We start from the raw sequence: 16977 nt of genomic DNA on the forward strand, positions 1-16977 counted from the left end.
GCGGGCCCACATCTTCTAGCACAAGTATTGGATCGGTGCGTGAATCACGGTATTACAATCACGGTGACGGCGTGGTCGCTAGGGTACAAGTTTCGGGTTGAGCCGACTTTAGTATGCAGGACTCGGCTTAAGATCGCGCGCAAACGTCGGATACGGGTCGAGGATTGCCGGAATTCAACCGGAAGGACCACGGAAACCTACGGAACGGTACAGACTAGGATACGGATCTGACACTTTATTAGTCTCGGTCGGGATTTATTCCTCGTAATCCGAGTTAAGTCTCTCCTTCAAGCCTTTTGCTTCTCCGCCTCAGTCAGGCTTATTACCTCGGATTCCCGGGCGGTGTCAGTAGAGTTGGTCCATTCCATAACCGAGTCTCCGGATTTGTCATATTTTTCCCCCAACAGGATGCATTACTTTCATACACATGTCAGCAATCAACATCCCCCATCCAGTGGACCCATTTGGATGGATGACAGTCCAAATACACAACCGTTGGATAATCCTAGATATTGATGGACTTGTGTAAATGTATACCATTTTCCCTTTTTAACTGTTGGTTCACAGCTCTCCCTTTGGATGGTTAGAATAATCCAATCAGGATGCGTTTTGAACCATTTATCCATCCTCGCTAAGCCCTAATAGATGGACGAATCATATCATCTGACACCACGTTGCAAAATGTATAGTGGCAACAAGGATCAGTATGGGACCCATCTCAGTTCCCAACTCATGGTACCCGATTCGACCTAAACAATCACATAAATTAATCAAACCACAAACAATGCCCCATCCAACGCATGCAGAATAGAAGAAAAGAGGTAGTGGAAGAGTTTTTAAACTCAAGGTATTCATTTCGTACCAGTGGGCCCGTTGTTCATTGAACTACTTTTGAATGGCTCCAACTACGTGGCCCATCTAGCCGACCATGAGACTACAAGACAGCTCTTGTACAAAACCCATAAAAGAAGGTGAGAGCCAAAGTCAAGTCAATAACACACCAGTTAGATCACCAACCATAGCTTCCCAATCTCAACAATAACATGGAAAAACACACAAACATCAAATAAACAAGCAATCCCATTCTCAAAAGGAATCTATAAATACTGACAATTTGCATTCACCCCAAACAAGAAAAAGAAAAAACAGCACTAGCTCAAACACAAGCTATAGAAGCAAGTGCTGTATTTGAATCTATACTTTCCAAAGTTCATTTGCTGGAATGAAGATGGGCAAGGCCTGGGCCTGGTTTTCATTGTTAGCCATGGTCATCATGGTTTGTGGGTCTCAGGCTCAAGACACATCCTGCCTGACACAGCTTGTTCCTTGCTTGGGCTATCTCAATTCAACGTCAACCACCCCATCGAGCAGCTGTTGCGACCCGCTGAAATCAGTGATCAAATCCAACCCACAATGCCTTTGCAGCATGATTACCAGCAACGCGGGGGGCATGCAGGGCGGTGCCATCAATATGACCCAGGCTCTACTCCTGCCAGCTCGGTGCGGAGAGAATGTAAATGCTGCGTCTTGTAACACAGGTAAGCATATCTTGATTTCTATTTTCTTAGTCGCTGCCTAAGCATGGTTCAAAACCCAGAAACTCAAGTAGAAAGTCCATCTGGTTGAGTTGAGCTGAAGAGAACTCACCTTGATTCCAAAGTAAATACTCAATAATTGCTAATATTTCTGAACAAAAAGTCTAGTTTGGCAGCCTGGAAAATTACACTGATGGAAATGTTAAAAAGTGTAGTTTGGCAACCACATCATGCGGGTAAACAATCGTAAAAGCACAATAATTATGAGAGGTGAAATTCATAAACCAATTTCTAAGCCAAAACTCTGTGGGCCCCTCCATTATATATTTGTTATATCTAAACTGTCCATTCATTTTTTTCCAATCATTTTACGGCATGAACCCAAAAATTAGGCAGATCCAGAGCTCAACTGGACCACACCATAGAAACCGTTTCTATGGTGTGGTCCAGTTGAGCACTGGATCTGCCTAATTTTTGGGCTCATGCCTAAAATGATCTGGCGAGTTGAATGGATGGCCTGGATAAACACAGATCATGGTGGAGCCCACACATTTTTGCCACATAAACATGGTACTGGCATCCCGCCACCATCCCCGTCGACGTCATATCATAGGAAAATAACAAAGTAATAATTATTACTTATCTACCCCAAATTCCTTGTAATTACTACAAATCAAACAGGCCCTTAAGTGGGGGAAATTCCTATGTTTGGGACTGGAAAAGGGGAGAAACATATGCTAGTATTTTTATTTTTTATTTTTTCTCTGAGAATAAAGAAACATATGCCAGTTGGGATCCACTTCTAGCTAAAAGCCTATTTTTGGATTCCTGGCCAGAGGCTGGCTTGCAAAGTCGAAGGAAATGAATTTCCTCCCAATGGTTTTATTTATTTGTTTATTATTATTATTATTATTATTATTTTACAAATAAATAGACCTGCGCACAGTTTCTCAATTCCATAGAATTACATTCCTAGTACCAAAACATGACTCTGGTTGAATTTGTTTCAGGAAGCAAATTCTTAAGTAACTTGTAAATTCCAGGTTGCCAAACGACCCCTATTAGAAAACCTAGATAACTCAGAAAAACTCAACTCAACTCAAATGGGGCAAGCTTGTCTCAGAAAATTGGGGCTAATGCACAGCTTTTCCAAAATTGGTAAATAAATAAATGATGTGATGTGTATGTCTCCTGCAGGTTCTCCAACTTCCGGTTCTCCCGGATCTCCCACTAACGGTTCTCCCACTACCAGGACTGCTGTGCCAAGTTCCGCAAGCAGGTTTTCGTTTGTGAACATGCTGCTCGCTGCTGGCTTACCATTGATCATACAAATCACATGGGCATGAAACACATTTCTTGTGTTAATTGCCTGATTGTTTTGTGATCCCTATTAGGGACTTGGATTTATTTTATTATTATTTTTAAATGTTTCTTCTTTTCTTTGTTGGATTTGAGCTCTACTATTACTGAATAAAGGTTGATCGTAGGTTTGAATCTTAAGAGAGACTTGCTAGTTGTTTTTTTTTTTTTTTTAATGCCATGGTAGAAGAGAAGGTTCTGAATTTGTTCATCTGATTGAGTAAACTAAGTCATGGCCTAGTATGATGCAGGCACTAGGCCACAAGCTGTCCATGTGTGTTCCATGTCACGGAGGGTCAAAAGAATCTGTATGGTAGACCCCATGGTTGATGGTTGATTGGGTAGTGAGAGAAGGTGGTTCCCACCTGTATCATCGATGGGTTGAACAAAAAAAATGATTTCTCTTATGAAAGCCGCACATACGGATCAGGGCACGAGAGAGTTAATAAAAGCCTGCTTGAGTTCTCAATGCGAGGCCTAGAGGGCAGCCTTACCAACCTTCCACAAGGAGAATTCCCTCATCCCCAGGGGGAAACCCCGAACCTTGCCTCTGGAGGACACCAACCAATTACTTAAATGCGGTTGGGGTAACCAGATGGTCCCCTGCAGGCGTGTATTGACAACACATTCTGGGAGCGAGGGAACCTCTTTCAAAATTAAACGAGTAAGAGATACTCATTGAACATTTCTAAAAGCATTATTCAATACCTCCTCTATCATAACATCTCCTGAAACGACATAAAAAGCAGTAAACACCGCACATAAGACAAAAATCAGAAAGTACTAGTAAATCCACAAACACGAAGGGCATATACAATGCAAAGGTTAAAAATAAAATTTAAAAAAAAAAAAAAAAAAATACACTCAGCTTACAGAACAACAGAAGTTACAGAGGTGCACACAGACACTCTTACATCTCTTTATACCGTTAACATTTATGTGCAAAACGTTGCCGATGTCCTAGCGAGAGACCTCAAAACGTGACCAGGATTAGATCCTGTCTTGCAGATAGGCTGAGATAAACACAGCCAATGCACAAACAGAAAGACCCAGTAAAGGCCCTGCAGGAATTAATTTACGAGTCGCTGCCAAGCGTATACCTGAAAGAGGCAACAAATGAGCAAAAGGTGGGATGTGGATTTTATTAGATCCTTAGAATAGCTAAGGGTGAGTTTGGATGCACCCTCAATTGCAGGTGGGTTCGATATTTTGGTGGAACAGATAAACGTATGTATCACTTAATGTTTGCGACAGCTGGTAAAACCAGAGCCATAGCATGTGGGATGGAGTTTCTTCAACTTCCCTGCCTCAAATGAATACCAGTTGCATTTCAGGCCCAACCTGAGATACAAGGGCTACAAATTTGGGCAGAAAAGCATCACATACACTGCGTTTCTAGAATCGCCAAATGCACTTCCAAGATATCTAATGTGGAATCAACTTGCATTCTCATGAATATGTTTATGGCATTAGAAATGGTGAGTGTCCAGATGAACAATAAAAGCATACCAAATACAGAAGAAAAGATGAAGGCGGATCCAAATCCAAGGGCATCACCAAGATCTTTTGTCTCAGGCACTTGCATAAGAAAATAAGCCTACACAAGCACACAAAATTTCCATTAAAACAGTGAATTTATAGCCAAGCAACCTTTGGCCAAAAGGGAGGTAGAAAATACTTCCTATCTTACGAAAGAACCAGCCGGGAGTTAGCACAAATACTACTTCCGAGCAAGAGAAAGGGAGACACATTTCAACTTCAATGCTTTCCGACAACCAAATATCACAACATAAACAGGTTGCAAAATCCAAACATTTGTAGAACAAATTGGAATGAATATCGTTGGATGTAAATATTGATTTAAAAGTTTTCATTTAGGTTTGAGTTTCTCAATCATGGTTTTGGTTCCTTAACCAGAACTTGCTCATCAAAGGATGTAAAAATAAATACTGAGTGCCTTTTTGGAATATCCACGAAATACGGATGAAAGCATGTGTACCCCGTGCAAAGTTGGATGGGTTCAGGGTATAATGGTGGCCGTAACGGTCACCACCGTTACCGTTACAATACAGGCCGTAACGGCTGTTATGGTCTCTCTTTTTCATTAAATAAATAAATAAAAACGAAAAACATGTATTGGCCCCATAATGGACCGTTACAGGGCCGTTAAGGGCTTTATAGGGGGTGTAACGGGCCATTATGGGGGGTGTAATGATGGTTATGGCCATTATGAACCCATAACGTGTAAAGGCCACCGCCGATACCTTTACATAACAGCCTTTATGGCACACCATGGATGGGATGCTTATAGGTCCAATCAGCTATCGATCCATTCTCATTGTGAGGCACATTTAGAAGCTATTGGCTCTTCTGCTTGTGCAGATACTGGGATTTGACTGCCCGAGAGCTCTTGGGACTTAGAGAGCATGTTGTATTTTTTTTCCTTGTTGCCTGTTAGAAATCTTGTAATCAAAAGGGATACCCAGCAGGTTTTCTAGTGAGCGTAATGCAAACCCTGAAAGGGGAAGCAAATAGATCAAAGAAAAGAAGAAAGAGATTATGGAAAAAGACTAAACAATTCCCTAGCCGAATGTTAAAGACCATGACTGCAAGACTATGAGCAAGCTCGATAGTCCTATAGTCTTGAACCAGATATCACTTCCTCCCTTCAACAGCTACCCTAGAGAAAATATGCGAATTTCATTTAAAAAAAAAGAAGAATGACATCCCACTTGTCTTATTCCATAGGCCATAGGCCTTATTTATAATTAGTCCTTACAATCTGCAATAAAAACTATGGAATCTAAAGTATTTGTAATTAGTCCTTACAATATGCAATAAAATCTATGGAATCTAAAGTATTTATAATCAGTCCTTACAATCTGCAATAAAAGCTATGGAATCTAAAGTATTTATAATCAGTCCTTACAATCTGCAATAAAAGCTAAGGAATCTAAAGATCTTCCTAACTTGAAATATTGAGAAAATAGGAAACCACCTAAATAAGAAAGCTTTATAATTAAGAAAGTGCCTAAATAAGAAAATTCTAAAATTATTACTAGCCTAATATAAAGATTTAAAAGAAAAAGAAAAATTCCTAATATAGAGATATGAAAGAAAAATAAAGTAGTGATAGGCCAAAAAGGGAAATTGGGCATTTTCTTGTGCACACGGGTGGAGCGTGCACGCATGAGATGTGGGCCTTTTCTTCAAATCTTGATCAATCAACTTGTGTGGCCATTTGATTGCATTGAATCCACCCGGCTTCGGAAAAAAACTTGTCCTCGAGTTTAAATAGGTTGTCATAATTTCCTATGAAAATCCTTGTTTGTAGCGTATCTTCTTTGGCTTATGGTGGAGACCTACATGTCTAACAAGAAAATCCTCGTTTATAGCGTGTCTTCTTTGGCTTCGTTGGCAGTTGATTGTGGAGACCTACACATCTGACAGGTAATTTCCTATGAAAATCCTTGTTTTTAGCATGTCTTCTTTGAATTATGGTGGAGACCTACGTCTAACAAGAAAATCCTTGTTTATAGCGTGTCTTCTTTGGCTTCATTGGCAGTTGATTATGGAGACCTACACATCTAACAGGTAGCCTGTGCATAATATGGTGTTGAAACACACACCATCTTTTCTTTTGCTTCCTGTTGGTCCTCCATGTTTTAAACATCAATTGTGGCCCCTTCTTCACAGTTAGCTTTCAATCTGTGAGCCTCGATTGAAATTGAGATGGCAATATGGTGATCGTGAAAGTATCCATCTCTTCGACCATCAGATCGTGCATATTTGTTAAACCCATAGTCTGTTCAATTGGATCATCCATCGGCTGATCTTTTGGTTTTACTTGAATTCCCTTTGATCTTACTATTGATCCATCAACCAATCCAAAGGATGACTCCTTCTAGGTTGCCACACTATCTATAACCACGTCATTCCTTGGAATGCTAGATAAAACATATTGAAGCCCATAAAGCTTTACCTGTACAATCAAGGGCTCAAAGCAAGTTCTCACAAACTCATTGACTTCCTTCTATTCATTTGCAATATCTTCCTTGAATGTCCTAATCTCCTTCTTGACTTCTTGCAAATTCTCTTCCCATGTCTCCTGAACATTTTTGGCTATCATCGATATTTATGTGCAATATTATGCTTTTGAGTAGCTAACATGTGGTTGTCGTTGCTCCTAACATCTGAAGGGCCACTAAAAGGAATCTCTAGAAAACTCATATGAAGATGGGTGAGACTCGAGACGATAGAGATGATGATTGGGATAGTCAGAATGAGCCAGATAAGAATAACATGATAGATATGAATGGTAGGAAAGTCTAGATGGGGATAATTGTATAAGGCATATGAACATGATGAGGACATCGTGCACACGCACGCCCGCACACCACCACCCTACGCATGTACGTACGCAGAAGGAGGACCCCACCATCGATTTGGCTCGATGACGATGTCCAGGGAGGGCCTCCTATCTAGAAGATAAGTTTTGATTCAGAAAAGTGGCCCGATAGTCAAGAAAAGCCCACCATGGGATCTCATGATCGTGGCCCACTTGTCGGATTGGTTTTATATTTTAGGTTTTGCTTATTGTTATTATTTAGAACATCATGAACGCTTTAGATTTCCTTGTTTAGTTTTTATTTTAGTTTACTTCATCGCCAAATAATAGGTGTCGCACATGGTGCGAGTTTTTGGGTATAGGGTTCTCCCTATAAATAGACACCCCTTGTAGTTCTTTTCATTCATTGAAGTTAATAAAAAAATTCCTGCTTTATTTTTTTGCTCTCTTCGTAAGTTGTGAAAGAATTCAAAAGTGGGTGCGAAGCCCTCCCTTTTCGAAGGGCTAACTACCGTGGTGCGAAGCCACATCGATCCCAATTCACCCCCATCTTCCATCATCTTTTTTTTCCATCTTCCCCCACCATCCGTACTTCGAATTTGTCCTTTTGTTGCATCAGATTTCTTCATTGAAGCATGTTTCCAGATTTCGGCCCGCAGGCGAGTTGAAACTTCGGCGGAGCACCACGCACAAACCGTACATCAGATCGAGCTGAGATTTGGAGGTTTTGGAGTCCATCCCTGGCCAATCAAGGCCAAGGTGGCCTTTTTCTGAATAGTGGGCCCCACACACGTGCGGTCGGGATCACACGCATGTCCGTCTGGGCCATTGTTGCTGTCCACACGCAGGATCATCTTTTGGCTCAGATTTTTATCCTCTTTTATCCTCTCATAGCCGTTTTTTTCATGAATCCTAACCCTATATTACATGATCCCTAATTGATTTGCCCCTTTTTATCACCTTAGGGTTCCTTGAATTGAAATTAGGGAATCCCTTGGATTAGGGACTGATTTTTATGCATGAGTAGTTGATTTTACTTCCCTTTGACATTGTTTGGCTTATAATTTTATTGGTCCAGTCCTAACCTATGTCGGCTTGGACCCACATAGATTCCCCTTTAATTGAATGTTTGGATTTTCATGTGGGATGTGGAATTTATGTGATTGTTTCTGAATTGGTGTGATCTAAGCCTGCAATCTTGCAAATCATATTTAAATTCACGTCCTGCATCAAATTTGGTATCAGAGTCAAGTTTCTTATAGGGGAATTCACCACATATTTAGGGTTTAGTTTGTTTGAGTCCTTCATGCATTCAGTTCATCATATATAGCTGAATTTTAGTAATAGTGTGTAGTCTCCTTCATATAGAGTCTCGTAGGGTCATTTAGTTTTTAGACGCATATAGTTGTCATAGCAGGTCCTTAGGTTGAGTAAGTCAGTGTATGCCCACACGTACGGGTCGCGGTTTCGATTTGCACCCCACACTAAACATAGAGCAACTATAAGAAACAGTGGCCAAGTTAGCCCAGCAAGTTGAGTCCTTGAATAAGCATTTGGAACAACACATAAATAAACGCCTCGAAGAAATAGAGGCCTCCTTCAGGGCAAACCCCACCACTGGGGAGGATGCCCAATCTCAGGCAGCTGGTCAGGAGGTTAGACCAAGGAATGGAGGCGGCCAAGGAGCTGGTCATGGGCGCGTACGTGTGCACCCACCCCGTGAGGGATATCATGATCAATATGATCCAGATGCACAACTCCTCAAGGGAATTAGGGTAGATGCCCCTACTTTTGATGGCCACTTGGACCCTAAAGCTTTTTTAGATTGGTTGGCGAATATGGACCATTATTTTGAGTGGTATGATATGTCGGATGCTCGATGAGTCCGATTCGCCAAGATGAAGCTTGTGGGTCAAGCAAAGAGGTTTTGGGAGACGGTTGAGCGAAAAAAGAAAGAGCGAGGAAACTTCCAATAGTCCATTGGGGAGAAATGAAAGAAACGTTGAAAGAGAAATACCTCTCTTTTTCTTATCGCATGCAGTTGATTGAGGAGTGGCAGTCTCTTCGAGAGGGTTCCATGAGTATTGCTGACTATATTGAGAAATTCGAAGAGTACTCGACCCGGTGTGAGGTTGATAAGGACCCCGTACTCACCCTTGCTCGTTTTAAAATGGGCCTCCGTCCTGACATTAGGAGAGAATTGCTCGCCAAAGACATAGACACTATCGAACAGTTGTACCAAGTAGTGTTAGATGTCGAGCAATACCTTAAAGCATCTGTGGGAAAGCGGTTTGACTTTCACGAATCTGATACTAAGGTTAACCCCTCTGAGGCTAGACCTAACACGGGATTCTAAAACAAACCTTCCCCTAATGTTCAGCCCAGACCTAAGGATGATAAGGGTAAAGAGATTGTCGGGTCTAGTTCACGTGGAAGTGGGGCCACTAGGTGTTTTAGGTGTCAGGGGTTTAGTCACTTTGCTCACCAGTGCGGCACGAGAGAGGGCACCAAAGTACTCCTTATTGATGGGCAAGTAGAAGTAGTGCCCCCAGAGAGTGATAGTGAAGAGGAGGAATATAAGCCAGTCGGAACCCCTAGTGATGAGGAAGAGGGAGCACAAGACTCTTTGACCCTCGCAATTGTGCGTTACGCCCTGGCTCAAGCTAAGAACACTGATGACTAGCGCCGCAACACGATCTTCTACACTTATGCAAAATGTGGGAAAAAGAGCTGTAAGATAATCGTGAATAGTAGTAGTTGGGCCAACGTGGCATCGACTAGCACTGTGAGTCGTTTGGGCTTGAAGCTGGAAGCCCATCCTCAGCCCTATAGAGTCTCCTGGGTTAATGAAACATCCATTCCAGTCTCGCACCGTTGTCTTGTCCCTATTCAGTTCGGATCTTATAAAGACACAATTTGGTGTGATGTTGTTCCTATGGATGTGGGTCATGTCATTCTGGGTAGGCCGTGGCTCTATGACAGGGATGTTACCATATTTGATCGTTCAAATGTGTGTACATTCTGGTTTGAAGGCAAGAAGGTCAAGCTAAATCTTCTACCACCCAAGAATACAACTGGAAAAGAGTTCACCACACAGAGTAGTGTGAGCGGGCCAAAAGAAGTGAAGGAGTCAAAGTCCAAGTCCAAACCGCTCCATATTTTGAATGCCAAAGACTTTGAGCGAGAGACGGAGGCGGACTCGATGTTATAAGCCCTTGTGGCTAGGGAGAGTATACCAGATACTAGCGTAGAGTTACCCACTGAGGCCATTCAGGTAGTATATGAGTTTCGTGATGTTTTTCCTGATGATTTACCGAATGAGCTTCCCACTATGAGGGATATACAGCATGCCATTAATTTAATCCCTAGGGCAACTCTACCAAACCTCCCACATTACAGAATGAACCCGAAGGAGTACGCTGAGTTGAAGAGGCAGATTGATGAACTCCTAGAGAAAGGTTTTATTCGAGAGAGTATGAGTCCGTGTGCCGTGCCCGCCCTTCTTACACCTAAGAAGGATGGCACATGGAGGATGTGTGTTGATAGTAGAGCCATCAACAAAATCACAATCAAGTATCGATTTCCCATACCGTGTCTTGGTGACATGCTAGATATGATGGCTAACGCTACTATCTTCTCAAAAATCGACCTCAAAAGTGGGTATCACCAAATCCGTATAGGCCCTGGTGATGAGTGGAAGACGGCCTTCAGGACGAAAGATGGGCTATATGAGTGGCTAGTTATGCCTTTTGGGTTAACTAATGCCCCAAGTACTTTCATGCGTGTGATGACCCAAGTGTTGAGACCCTTCATGGGGAAGTTCCTGATCGTATACTTTGATGATATCTTGATTTATAGCATGACTAAGGAGCAACACCTCAACCATTTGAGGCAGGTTTGTGAGATCCTTAGGGCCTAGAAGTTGTACGCCAACCTAAAGAAGTGCGCGTTCTTGTCTAGTAGTGTGATCTTCTTAAGTTTTATTGTGTCAGCTGAGAGCGTATTGGCGGATCCCGAGAAGGTCAAAGCCATCGTTAATTGGCCTGAACCCCGCAATATTCATGAGGTGCGTAGCTTTCATGGCTTAGCTACTTTTTATAGGCAGTTCATTCGAGGCTTCCGTTCCATTGTGGCTCCCATCACGGACTGCATAAAAAAGGGAGAGTTTCAATGGACAAAGGTCGCCTCGAAGACCTTCAAGGAGATAAAGGTCAAGATAACCGAAGCTCCAGTTACGCGACTTCCAGATTTTTCAAAAGCTTTTAAAGTCGCATGTGACGCGTCAGGAGTCGGCATAGGGGGAGTACTTAGCCAGGAAGGGCACCCTGTCGCCTTTTTTAATGAGAAACTGAATGAGGCAAAGCAAAGATATTCCACCTATGACAAGGAATTCTACACGGTAGTACAATCACTACGCCATTGGCGACATTACCTGTTACCGCAAGAATTCGTCCTGTTCTCAGATCATGAGGCCTTAAGATACTTGAACTCTCAAAAGAAATTAAGCCCCAGGCACGCTAAGTGGGTTCAATTCCTTCAAGAGTACACTTTTGTGCTTAAGCACAAGGCCGGTGTAGAGAATAAGCCTGCCGACGCGTTGAGTCGTCGAGTCGCATTACTCAACTCCATGAACGTTGAAGTTATGGGCCTTGAGCGCATCAAAGAAGAGTATTCTGAGTGTCCAGATTTTGGAGTTGTATATATGTCTTTATTAGAGAGTCCGTCAGGAGCTAACAGTGAGTATTTGATTTTGGACGGATATTTGTTTAGGAGTGACCGCTTGTGCATACCACGCACCTCCCTTCACGATTTTCTTGTCTGGGAGTTACATTCAGGAAGGGTTGCAGGTCATTTCGATCGTGACAAGACCATTGCCCTAGTGGAGGATAGATTTCATTGGCCAAGCCTCAAGCGGGACGTGGCCAAAATTATAGGGCAATGCCGTACTTGTCAACTGGCAAAGCAAAGGAAACAGAATACATGATTATATACACCTTTGCCAGTCCCATTCATCCCTTGGCAGGACATCAGTATGGACTTCATGCTTGAACTTCCCAAGACTATTTGAAAGCATGACTCCATATTCGTTTTCGTGGACCATTTCTTTAAAATGACCCACTTCATTCCTTGTTCTAAGACTTCCGACGCCTCTCATGTTGCCAAGCTATTCTTTAGTGAGGTTGTCAAACTGCATGGGTTACCAAAAACCATAGTGTCTGACCGTGACGTGAGATTCATGAGTTACTTTTGAAAGACACTATGGCACATGATGAATACTAAGCTCCAGTTTTCTTCTGCCTACCACCCTCAGACCGATGGCCAGACTGAGGTGGTAAATAGGAGCTTAGGGAGTTTACTTCGATGTTTAGTGGGGGAGCATACCAGGACATGGGACGCCGTAGTACCCATAACCGAGTTTGCATAAATAGTTCTGTCAATAGGTCCACAGGTCTAAGTCCTTTTGAAGTCGTTACTGGTTATAAGCCTATGAAACCTATTGATCTTATCCACATGCCATTGTCCCATAGGCCATCAGAGTCTGCAGAGTCTTTTGCGCATCACATACATTCATTACATCAAGAAATCAAGCGAAAGATCACTACTAGTAATGAGCATTACAAATTTTCTGCAGACCTACATAGACGTTTCAAAGAGTTCAATATTGGGGACTCTGTGATGGTCCGTATCAGGCCCGAGCGGAACCCTCCAGGGGCCGTTCGTAAGTTACACGCGCGTAGCGCTGGGCCCTTCAAAATTATAAAGCGAAACGGTCTCAATGCGTATGAGGTAGATCTTCCACCTTCCATGGGAATTAGTTCCACATTCAACGTGGAGAATCTAGTTGCTTTTCAGGGACCCACTGATACTTTGTCCAGCCCTTCGCCCACCCATCCTGATGTCCCAACCTTACCCTTTGATCCATGGCCTCTTCCCGACCTTTCATCCCAGCCTCTGCCTCCCATACCTAGCCTTCACACACCCAGAGAGGAAATAGAGGATATCTTGGACTATGAGATAATTTCCACGTCGGATGGTGGGTTTCAGAAATACCTAGTTAAATGGAAGTCACGCCCAACTTCGAACAGCGCATGGCTCACTGAGGAGGAGCTTCAGAGACTTGATCCAGATATCCTAGAGCGGTTCAGGAGTTTTATTTCGCCAATGGCGAAATCTTCACAGCCGGGGAGAGTTGATGAGGACATCGTGCACACGCACGCCCGCACACCACCACCCCTACACACGTACGTACGCAGAAGAAGGACCCCACCATCGATCTGGCTCGATGACGACGTCCAGGGAGGGCCTCCTAGTTAGAAGACAAGTTTTGGTTCAGAAAAGTGGTCCGATAGTCAAGAAAAGCCCACCATGGGATCTCATGATCGTGGCCCACTTGTCGGATTGGTTTTATATTTTAGGTTTTGCTTATTATTATTATTTAGAACATCATGAATGCTTTAGATTTCCTTATTTGGTTTTTATTTTAGTTTACTTCATCGCCAAGTAATAGATGTCGCACATGGTGCGAGTTTTTGGGTATAGGGTTCTCCCTATAAATAGACACCCCTTGTAGTTCTTTTCATTTATTGAAGTTAATAAAAAAATTCCTGCTTTATTTTTTTGCTCTCTTCGTGAGTTGTGAAAGAATTCAAAAGTGGGTGCGAAGCCCTCCCTTTTCGAAGGGCTAACTACCGTGGTGCGAAGCCACATCGATCCCAATTCACCCCCATCTTCCATCATCTTTTTTTTCATCTTCCCCCACCATCCGTACTTCGAATTTGTCCTTTTGTTGCATCAGATTTCTTCATTGAAGCAGGTTTCCAGATTTCGGCCCGCAGGCGAGCTGAAACTTCGGCGGAGCACCACGCACAAACCGTACATCGGATCGAGCTGAGATTTGGAGGTTTTGGAGTCCATCCCTGGCCAACCAGGGCTAAGGTGGCCTTTTTCTGAACAGTGGGGCCCCACACACGTGCGGTCGGGATCACACGCATATCCGTCTGGGCCATTGTTGCTGTCCACACGCGGGATCATCTTTTGGCTTAGGTTTTTATCCTCTTTTATCCTCTCATAGCCGTTTTTTTCATGAATCCTAACCTTACATGATCCCTAATTGATTTGCCCCTTTTTATCACCTTAGGGTTCCTTGAATTGAAATTAGGAAATCCCTTGGATTAGGGACTGATTTTTATGCATGAGTAGTTGATTTTTCTTCCTTTTGACATTGTTTGGCTTATAATTTTATTGGTCCAGTCCTAGCCTGTGTCGGCTTGGACCCACATAGATTCCCCTTTAATTGAATGTTTGGATTTTCATGTGGGATGTGGAATTTGTGTGATTGTTTCTGAATTGGTGTGATCTAAGCCTGCAATCTTGCATATCATATTTAAATTCACGTCCTGCGTCAGAACATCTTTCTATCCATGACATCTCAAACAAAAGCATGGGCTAAACTATAGGCTTGGATTTCAGATCTAAGGTTACGAGGGCTATGGGGCTTGGATTTCAGATCTAAGGTTACGAGGGCTATGGGGCTTCTTCTTCTTCTTCTTCTTCTTCTTCTTCTTCTTCTTCTTCGAAGGGTTTAAGAGAAAAAGAAGGAAAAGGTATGGTTTAGGGTTTTGTGATTTTGGGATGGGAAATGGTAAAGAAAAGAAAATGGAAGATGAAGGTTGAGGAAGGGGAAAGATGAAAGGGTAGGATTGAGATCAAAAAAATACATTCTTTAAGTTTCCCAAGAGCAGAACTTATTCTGATACCAATTAATGCAAACCTTGGAAGGGGAAGCAAATTGATCAAAGAAAAGAAGAAAGAGATTGTAGGAAAAGATCCAACAATCCTCTAGTAAATGCTAGAGACCGTGAATGCAAGACCATGAGCAAGCTCAATAGTCCTCTAGTCTTGAACTAGAGATCACTTCCCCCCTCCAACAACTATCGTAGAGAAAATATGAGAATTTCATAAAAAGATAATGTCATCCAACTTGTCTTATTCCATAGGCCATAGGCCATAGGCCTCATGTATAATCAGTCCTTACAATCTACAATAAAAGCTATGGAATCTAAAGACAAAATTCCTAACTCGTCAATATATGATAAAATAGGAAACTACCTAAATAAGAAAGCTTTGTAATTTTTTATTTTTTATTTTTTATTTTTTTTAAATATGAAAGGAAAAAGAAAATTTCCTAATCTGGAGATTTGAAAGAAAAAGAAAGTAGTGATGGGCTAAAAAGGAAAAGTGGGCTTTTTCTAGTGCACACGTGTGGAGCATGCATGCATGATATGTGGACCTTTTCTTCAAATCTTGATCAATCAGCTTGTGTGCCCATTTGGTTGCATTAGGGTGTCAGGTGATAAGCTAGGCCCATGGAAGTTTAACTCATGTGTCCTTGGAGCTAAATGCTCTTCGGTCCTCAAAGGGTCCAATGAGGTAGTTGGCGAATTAGCTAGATATGAAGTGATAAGAAGGTCAATCGCTGTTGCTCCCTCTTTGGGTCTTTTGTAATGTTTTATTGCTGGCTTTATAGCAATTGCGATTTCTTTCATGAAATCCTAACACCTTTAAACTACATTTCGCATTTCCGTTCTACATCTTTCTTTTACAAAGTTCATAATTCAAAAATAAAAAATTAAAAAAAAAGGATGAACTGGAAATTCCAATCAAGAAGCAACTACATAGAGCAAGAATTACTGTTTGCAGAAATCAAATAAACAATCCGAAACATGAAATGAAGCTAATTAGGAAGCAGGTTTCTCTACTCACCGTTGCCATCAGAATAGCTCCCGACACACCTCCAAGAAGCGAACCCTTGCTTTTCGATCTTGTATCTGCAGACATTTAGAGAAAGGAAAAAAAAAAAAAAAGATAGTTGAAAAAAGCGATGAGATTGAAATCTCTACTCTTAGGGTTTAGAGAGAGAGAGAGAGTACATGCGAAGAGACCGCCTCCCAAGAGGAGAGTTCCGTAGACTGCGGAGGCAGCAGGAGCGAGGTCTGCGATCTGAGCGGTGAAGCGAGGGATGTGGGGTTTCACAACTCTTATTTTCTTCGTTGTGGTTGCTGTTGTGGAGACGGTGTGGGTGCGAATACCCAAGGTTTTGTTATGGTAGATAAGAAGAGCTGATGGTGTGGATAGAAACAAAGACATCGTCCGTTGCAGAGAGAGGGAGAAAGGCAGAACAGCTATCTGCTTCACTCCTGTACTCTAGAGTGTGAGAAACCAGAAGATCTTTCTAGTAGAAAATGGGTAGTGCGGACCCGACGAGTCCTTGGAACCGACCCCATTATAAATCAGCCTGACGTCGGGTCCGAATCTGGACCATCCAGGGCTAGTCATTCAACTTAACCTAACCTGGACCCGTTATAGTAGGCAACCCGGTCTAACTATAGGCCGGGCTGGCCTGTAAGGCTTTCGAGCTTGGCCCATTTCGGTCGATCCAGACCCTTCAGTAGGTTAAGCATCCACTTTAAGGTATAGGATTTGAAAATAACAATGATTGATTAAACGGGTCTGTTCATAATTAGGGCTTCTTTGTTCTAGATATCCCTTTTCCAGCCATGGATGAGATGGGTAAGATTCTCTGATAAAAAGTGAATATTTGGAACCATAATAATCCCTAAATACTCCCAACAAATAGACGGATCAAAAGTGCTGTTTAGGCCTTTTATTATATAGATTATCTTGATTATCCATTTTTTAGCCCATTGATGGGTTAGGTTACAATAGTACCATTTG

The 16977-nt window shown here is 42.3% G+C and overlaps 2 protein-coding genes across 2 annotated transcripts; one reads left to right on the plus strand and one right to left on the minus strand.

The window, feature by feature from the left end:
• Window positions 1–472: 472 nt before the first annotated feature.
• On the plus strand, window positions 473–2982 carry LOC131232871 (non-specific lipid transfer protein GPI-anchored 30-like). The gene is made up of 2 exons (XM_058229377.1): window positions 473–1538; window positions 2733–2982. The coding sequence occupies exons 1-2, from the start codon at window positions 1223–1225 to the stop codon at window positions 2879–2881; spliced, it is 465 nt and encodes a 154-aa protein (XP_058085360.1). The 5' UTR covers window positions 473–1222; the 3' UTR covers window positions 2882–2982.
• Window positions 2983–3635: 653 nt separating this feature from the next.
• On the minus strand, window positions 3636–16472 carry LOC131233475 (protein FATTY ACID EXPORT 4, chloroplastic). Its single transcript, XM_058230186.1, has 4 exons — window positions 16173–16472; window positions 16006–16070; window positions 4404–4491; window positions 3636–3994 (listed from the first exon to the last, which is right to left on the minus strand). The coding sequence occupies exons 1-4, from the start codon at window positions 16387–16389 to the stop codon at window positions 3885–3887; spliced, it is 480 nt and encodes a 159-aa protein (XP_058086169.1). The 5' UTR covers window positions 16390–16472; the 3' UTR covers window positions 3636–3884.
• Window positions 16473–16977: the final 505 nt, after the last annotated feature.

Source organism: Magnolia sinica, chromosome 18, assembly GCF_029962835.1.
Source record: "Magnolia sinica isolate HGM2019 chromosome 18, MsV1, whole genome shotgun sequence".
Classification (NCBI taxonomy): Eukaryota; Viridiplantae; Streptophyta; class Magnoliopsida; order Magnoliales; family Magnoliaceae; genus Magnolia; species Magnolia sinica.

Bases quoted from the DNA above. Each gene is read 5' to 3' on its own strand.
- LOC131232871 (XM_058229377.1), top strand. From the start codon at position 1,223: ATGAAGATGGGCAAGGCCTGGGCCTGGTTTTCATTGTTAGCCATGGTC. The intron at 1,539-2,732 runs GTAAGCATATCT...TGTCTCCTGCAG, and splicing joins TGCTGCGTCTTGTAACACAG to GTTCTCCAACTTCCGGTTCT.
- LOC131233475 (XM_058230186.1), bottom strand. From the start codon at position 16,389: ATGTCTTTGTTTCTATCCACACCATCAGCTCTTCTTATCTACCATAAC. The intron at 4,492-16,005 runs GTGAGTAGAGAA...GTGCTTGTGTAG, and splicing joins GAGCTATTCTGATGGCAACG to GCTTATTTTCTTATGCAAGT. The intron at 3,995-4,403 runs GTATGCTTTTAT...TGCCTCTTTCAG, and splicing joins CATCTTTTCTTCTGTATTTG to GTATACGCTTGGCAGCGACT.